At 49.4% G+C, this 7,802-nt stretch overlaps 1 protein-coding gene across 1 annotated transcript in view; it reads right to left on the bottom strand.

Moving 5' to 3' along the window:
* The window catches only part of Fam83f (family with sequence similarity 83, member F), a 30,360-nt gene that overhangs the window by 21,909 nt on the left and 649 nt on the right, over positions 1 to 7,802 (bottom strand). The window contains exon 2 of the mRNA XM_013024784.1: positions 7,452 to 7,796. Coding sequence (XP_012880238.1) covers positions 7,452 to 7,796 — 345 coding nt within the window. The remainder of the gene's footprint in view (positions 1 to 7,451; positions 7,797 to 7,802) is intronic.

Here is a 7,802-nt window from a genome sequence, read left to right on the forward strand (position 1 = left end):
GCTTTGCCTCATAGAACTAAAGCCACCATGAAACTAACAGGTTCCAAAGAAGTTTCCTGAGGCTCTGCTTCCTCTGTTTGATCTCTGAGGGAACCATCCATTGTCAAGAGTTTCAGGGACCTAATGTATAAGACTTCCAAGGGGCCAGGCCTATCCTCCATTTTCAAGAAGAGAATGGCCTCAAACCACACTCGGCACCACGCCTAGGCCCAGGTCTGGACAATGGGACAGGCCCACTCCAACGAAAGTGTCAGGTCTCCATCTCCTGAGTCCAAGGACTTGGGGAGTCTTTCCAGAGTGCCCGAGGCTCTGGCTGGGCCTGTGTAAGCTGCCCAGCAATTCTGAGGATCATTCTCAGAGGCCTCTGGATTTAGGACCCGGGGAGCCTCCACACCTCTTTCATGTCTTATACCTCTGTGCCCATGGCAGATCCCAGAGAAAATGCTGGCATGAGGATTTGAGTGCCACAGGTTCCTACAGGTAGCTCAGAGGCAGATACATAGCTGTCCTCACCAAGTGTCACCAAATCCAGGCCAACAGATGGATTCAAGAAGGGAGGTGGGCAGAGATCTGAGGAGGAAACAGGAAGCACACCTGCCAGGGCCCTCCCTGTCCTAACTTCCCAACTCTAACTGCTTGGGTGGGGCACCCCAGCTTCCTGGGAGGAAATTCAGCCACACTCTGAGAAAGTGGTAGTTATTTTCCAGACTACTACCATTTACATGCAGTATCCTACCTTTCACACCATTTCTATTTTCCTAAAACCATTCAGAAACCTAGACATTATCGCCTCAATTTTACTAGTCTGAAAACACAGAGAAGGAAGAGATTTGCTGAAAAGCACCTAGCTAGGTTACATCAGGACAGAAACTAGATCTTTTAACACCACAGCCTGTCTTCTGTCCTGACCAGAAAGGAAGAGCTCCATTGTTCTGGATTCCCTGCTTCTGGGATCAATGATTCAGCAGGAAAAAGATACAGAACCCCCATATACAAAACCATGGTTGCCAAGGATACCTGGACAGGCTGGGCAAGAACCCCGAAGGGCTATGTAGTCCTTATTCTCAGGAGCTGGTCTGCATTGGGCCATTATCCACCAGCCTTATTGGGACCAGGATTCCAGGACTGCCTGGTGCCTCCCAAACAAGGCCTGTGTGGAACAATAATTTGGGTAATGGCAGAAGAAGAGAGAGTGTTTATGTGAGAGAAAGAGAGGTAGCTGCAGGTCCCCAGACTATTGAGAGGCCTCCTTTTACTCTGTGCATTTAAGTCACTTCTCAGATGCAGCTTAAAAGCTCCTGAAGCCACTGTTCCTGTGAGATGGAAGGGGAGAAGTGGGTACGAAGGGAGGGAGGGAAGCATCAGGAATAGGAACTGGGGCCAGCTCTCCAGCAAGGTGGTGAGGTGTGAGTGTATTGTCTGACTCTGATTCGATAAACCAGGACATTTTTTCAAATGTAAACCATTTAGAGGTAGGTGTGTATGTGTGTGTGTGTGTGTGTGTGTGTGAGTTTTATCTTGGTATATCAATGCTCAGTGTGTGTATGTATAGTGTGTGTGTGTGTTTTATCTTGGTATATCAATGCTCAGTGTGTGTATGTATGTGTGTGTGTGTGTGTGTGTGTGTGTGTGTGTGTGTGTGTGTGAATTTTATCTTGGTATATCAATGCCCAGCATCATACCTGGTATAGAGGAGGTTTTGCTATTCCTGGATGTAGCAGACAGGAAAGAGTCCACTGAGGTTCTTCAGGAAAGACAGTGGCCTTACTCAGGACAAAGGCTGCCATCTTCAAGATGGGTCTCTTGGTGAGGTGAACTGGTGACTCCAGGATTTTGCCACATCCTATGGGGCACCATCAGCAGTCCAGATCTCTACCCAGCCTATGTCACCTGCTCTGGAGCTATTCTCCAGATCCTTCTGACACTCCTCCCCCTCCCCATTTAGAGCATGTCTGCCTCCTTCATGATGGGGACTAAAGGAAACCCAGGTCCCATCTCCCATGGGCAATTCAGCAGGGAGGACTCCAGACATTTGCTTCCCTGGAGGGAACAGACCTGTTTTTCAAAAGGTCATCAACCCCCAGTGACCTGCTACCATTGTAGTCCTGCAAAGGAGAGAGTCTACGCTCTCAGCCAAGGCCACATGGAAGCAAGCCACATGGAATTTCTGGATTGGGAACATGATGAAATAACAAGGAAAAGGTAGCTTCTCAGCCAAATTAGGATAGAAGACAATCCCATGAACAGGGTGGGGATCAACTTGATTGCTCTCCCCACTTCCCTTCTCCACTAAATAGCTAAGTCTATTCTATTACCTACAACAGGAATTTAAAAAAAGTTTCTACTTAGTAATAACCCCCTCTCCCAGCAGCCTCTCTCCTCAGCTGTGCTTGTAAAAGTTTGTGGTGTCACAAGTAATCCTAACACAAAACCTAGGGAGGCTGTGTCATCTCCTTGTCCTTGGTCTAGAGATGTCACTGAATGTTTGTGGATCTCCCCTGATAAACAAAGGCAATACCTTGCCTAGCAGTTATGGAGACAAGCAAGGAAATCAGACAGTCTGAGGGGCTGGGTAGCTGGTGTGTTCGGTGGTGGGACCCAGAAATGTAGGAGTCAAGCATCCATTTTTGAGGTGAAGGATATTTTTTTTTTCTTTTTGAGTTGTCCACAGATCCTGAAGTGTAATAACTTGTTGAATCTACTGAGTAGCCTTTAAAAGAAAGGATGCTGCTGATCACAGGGAGCCCAAGCAAGAGGAAAGGCAGAGGGCATGATGCCATCTCATCCTTCCTTCTGTGTTCAGACATGCAACTTTAAAGGCCATTCCTAACTTGGCTTAGGACTGGATGAATGCCCTACCTGCTTCATGACACCCTCTTCTCGGGCATTTATCATACTGAATTATAATGATGGGTTAGCATAGACTATTAAGCTACTTAAGACCCTAGGTGTGTTTTATATGTTGTCTTTTTTTAAATTAATGTATACTTAGCACACAGTAGATCTCCAAATCTTTGGCTGGTGACTAAAGAGATGCACACATAATCCTTCCCAAGTTGCCAGCCGGGTGCGATTACTGATGCTTGTTCCTCTTACTCTGGCTTTGCAAAAACAAGAACCCAGAGCATCCCAGTCCACAAGCGGTCATACCTGTCAGACACTCCCTGGCAGTTTCAATGATCTCTGCCTTCCCAAGCAGCTGCAACTTGCCCTAACACAGGCCAGGGCTTCACTCATGTGTGGGTCTCTAAAGGCCTCCTTTCTGAAGCTAGTTTAAGCAGATAAAGAACATCATTAAGTGACACAAAAATAAACAGGTTTCTCAGGGGAAGGGAAATCTACCCCATAAGTAAATACTGCCGAATCTTTGGATGCTGGTTATCCAGCAGCACAGTTTGGGAAGGACTTTCAGCCATTTCCAGAGAGTAGTACTTTAGACTCATCTACTCCAAGACCTTCCCTTCATGCCATCTTGAGAAAACAGTCCAGGGATCTAGGTCTTTATCTAAACAGTCACATAAGCTTCAGATGAGCACCTTTCTTTCTCTATGCCTCAGTTTCCTTGCCTATGATACCCAGACAGGAGGGGTAGTTATTAAAGGGAGGAGCCTAGAGGGCCTGGGAGTTGGAGGGACACAGACAGGGTTAGGGCTGTTGTTTCTAGGGGCCTGCCTACCTCCACACTTGCTGGGCTGCTTTCCCACTGGCCACCACAGTTATAGCTCCTCCCCCAAGCCTCAACCATGTTTACAAAGTATCCCTTAATTAGGCCTCTTCCTCCTTGTCCCAAAGAAGCAGGTAGAGAACGGCAGATCCCTTTCCAGGCTCTGACTGTGGGCAAATCAAGACAACTTCCTATGAACCTTAATTTCCTGTTCATCATTTGGGAACAAAAATGATAGCACCAGAGAAGGTTACTCCAAGGACTAAATGAAATAAAACCCAGATCTCTTTGGCACATACTTCTGCTTGCCTTCCACTGTCTCTACACATAAACCATTTCATGGATGGCCCCACCCAGGCTCCTGGCAGCCGGACTCTCCCAGGAACAAAGGAAATTCCCTCCCTGGGGGTGAATGGGGAGGAGGAAGACTCTAATTCCGTAACAGGGGAGGTTGCTTGCCAGCTGGACAAGCTGGAGTGGGGGAATGGGGCCAGGTAGTGGTCATAAGGTGCCTCCTTGAGAATACAGCCCAGGGATCTAGGTCTTATCTAACCAGCCATATAAACTTTGGACAAGCGCCTTTCCTTCTCTATGCTTGTTTCTTTGCCTGTGAAACAGGATGCTACACAGACATGAGGGGAAGTTATTAAGAGCAAGAAGAGCCTAGAGGGTCCTAAAGGTGGGTGGATTAGAGCTGTTGTTCCCAGGGGACAGTCCCATTTCCCCCAAAGTTCCAAACATACTCAGCTCCCACCTGGACAGCTCTGCTGCCAAACCTCCTGGTGTTTTCTAGAGCCAAAAAAATCTCACTCCTTTTCAGGCCTCTTACTGAGAGATTACCCATCCCTGTTTCTTTCTCTCCTTCTCCAACACACTTCCCTTAGGAGCCTTCCCAAATTAGGTATGTTTGTCCTTAAAAGCTTGTTTCCTTCCTCCAGAGTCCCAATGTTTGAGTAAACTTTGGAAGGGCAAAGGTCACAGCTTGGATCTTCTTTATGAATGATGCCCGGACTGTAGTAGATACTCGGGAAATAACTCGCATTTAATATCTGGACTGGCTCACAACTTTTGAAGTTTCCATTGGCAAATATGTAAAGAGTTGAGAAAATGCCGGGTGCTGGTGGCTCACGCCTGTAATCCTAGTGAAAGACCCCCTCCCTAACCAACCAGGCCCTGAGCCTCCTTTTTTTTTTTTTAGGGGAACAGAGTTTTGTATCTAACCACGCTATTTCTGGCTTCTGTAACATGCTTTGCTAAGAAAATTATATTACCCCCATATTCCCCCTTTTGATAACTAACCTCACCAGTTAATCAATAAGCCCACACCCTACTAACTAATCCCGCCCCGCAGTCAGCCCCCTGGTGTGAGCGAACTTTTGACAGGCGTTGACTCGGACAAAGGTCACTTCCTCATACCAAGGGCCGGAGACCCCCTCGAACAGTGATTGGCCAAAACATATGATTTGTTTTAAAAGGATTGGCTGCCTGTGTGCAGACCAGGTTGTAACACTTTAAATTTACTGGCTGAAAAAGCACGGGCACTCCTGTAACGGACAGAGGGGTCCCATAAAAGGACCATCCCCGGGACTGCTCGGGGTTCCCAGACACTGACCCGAACCTTGCGGATCTCGAGGTCACGTGCACCTGGGAACCTGGGCATGCCCAAATAAAATCCTCGTGCCTTTTGCATCTGGTGTCGTCTGACTGGTGCTTGGGGCAGGGAGGTCCGGATTTGGGGGACACCCGAAGTCGGGGGTCTTTCACTAGCTACTCAGCCAGCCCGGGCAGGAGAGACCGTAAGACTCCTATCTCCAATAAACCACCAGAAAACCGGAAGTGGCGCTGTAGCTCAAGTGGTAGAGCGCTTGCCTTGAGCTGAAGAGCTGAGGGACAGCGCCCAGGCCCAGAGTTCAAGCCCCACAACCGACCAAAAAAAAAAAAAAAAGAGTTGAGAAAACCCCACTCCCAGGATAGCCTTGTCTTCCCACCTGGGACTAGAAGCCCCTGCGGTCCCTTGTCCCCCTTCTTTTTTTTTTTTTTTTTTTTTGCCGGTTGTGGGGGCCTGAACTCTGGGCCTGGATGCTGTCCCTTGGCTCTTCAGCTCAAGGCTAGCGCTCTACCACTTGAGCCATAGTGCCACTTCCGGCTTTTTCTGCTTATGTGGTGCTGAGGAATCGAACCCAGGGCCTCAGGCATGCAAGGCAAGCGCTTTACCACTGAGCCACCTTCCCAGCCCCTTGTTCCCCTTCTTATAACACATTCTGTGCCTCAGATTAGAGCCAGGTTAGCTCCATCCAAATTCCTTGCTTAATCCCACCACACCATTACTTGAGGAAAAAAAGAGGAGCAGGGTAGCACAGTGGTGAAGAGCAAGAGCTTTGGTATGCGAATCCTGGTTCAGTCACTTACTAGCTGTATATGTAACCTTCAACCTATACCTAACTCTCCTGGATCCCGGGTTCTTCTTTTCCAAAAGTAAGGACAATACTTACCTGAAACCAGTGGTTGTGAAAAGCAAATGAAAAAATGCAGTCATTTGTGGCTGGCATATAACGAAGTGCTAAATAGAGCCTTTGTTATTATTGCATCATGAACTTGACCCCTGACCCTAGCTGCAGCCTGCTGCCCAGCATTGCCACCTACTTCCTTTTCCCTCTCCTCTATGTTCAAGCTTGTCTTTTTCTTCTACGAAGTGCAATATACAAAGAAAGCTCAGTCAGGCAAGGAACAATGACGGCAGAAGCAAGGATAGTGAAAAGTTAACCCTTCCTCTGGCGACCCATCTAGCAAACTACCTAGATCAACCTTCCCAGGAAAAGGAATCTCACCCCTGCCCTTCCTGGCTTGCTTTTCCCTTCTCAGGCACATTCAGCCTCCAACAGAAAGGAGGCTCCAATCATACTAAAGAGAGTTGAATTAGACAAGATCATACGTGTTCCTGTCTACATGGCCACAGACACGCAAGCAGCCTGGTGAACTCAAGCCTCCTGTTGCATATTCTGATCTGAGCACCTAAAGGCTGTCCCTATTTCTTTACAACCCTTGATGGAGGAGCTTGGGTTAGCAAATGAAAATACAGAATGCTCCATTAATTCCCAGTTTGGATAAACAACAAATAACTTTTTTTCTTTGTACTGGTATGTGATAATTGGGACACATGCACACAGAAGAGCTGCTATTTGACATTCAACTTTAACAGAATAGCCTAAGTTTTACCTGGAAACGCTACCCAGGTAAGGGAGGGCACCCTTAAGTGGTCTTCTGCTTCACACACACTGGGTTAGAACACCATTGTTCTAACCAGCCACCCTGGAAACACTTCCTCCTTTCAGAAAAGCACAGAGGATGGGGCTAAGTGGAAGGTTTGTTGTTTTTCCTGAGTGGCAGGGCCTGTATCTTGTCATGGGTGCCCAGCATGTGTCAGGCCACAGCTGGCCCTTGCAATAGCTTCCTGCACTCATTCTAGGCTGCTTGAGCTTCAGTGTAGCCCCAGGAGAAGGTAAGGGTCGGGTCAGCTGTCTGGGACTTGGACAAAGCTTTTGCCAAGAGAAACACGACCAAGCTGGGACTGAGGAATGGCGAAAATGGCTGAGGACCGTCGTGGGCTGCACATAACTTGTGCTCCAGACATCCTCTCTAGAGGCCTCGACGGCAGCCGCACGAGGTAAGCGGGGAGGAAGTGGGGGCGGGGGGGGGGTTGCGGGCCATTTCCTAGAGGTGAGGCGGCGGCATGTGCTGTGAGGTGAGGGGACCCCCCCGCACGCGTGGGGGGCGAGGCCGGGCCTACCTTCTGGGCCTGTTGGATCATCTGCCTGACCACCTGCTTCAGGTGCGGGGCCTTCTCTTCCTTGGGAGGGTGCGTGAAAAGGGTGACGCGGCTCACGCCGCGGTAGAAGCCGGTGTCGGTCCAGCCCAGGTCCAGAGGCGGCACCTCGGTGTCCGAGCGGTCCGGCCAGTAGGCCAGGGACTCGTCCGGCTCGGCGGGGCCCTTCGCGGGGGCCTTGGCCTTGCCCCGCGCGGGGGCAACGACGGCGTCCTCGTAGGGGACCCAGGCGGCGCGGAGGGCCTGGCGCTCCGGGCCGGAGAGGAAATCCGGCAGCCGCTCCCGCTGGACCTGCTCGCGGTACGCCCGCTCGCC

This window comes from Dipodomys ordii, unplaced genomic scaffold, assembly GCF_000151885.1.
Source record: "Dipodomys ordii isolate 6190 unplaced genomic scaffold, Dord_2.0 Scaffold79, whole genome shotgun sequence".
NCBI lineage: Eukaryota > Metazoa > Chordata > Mammalia > Rodentia > Heteromyidae > Dipodomys > Dipodomys ordii.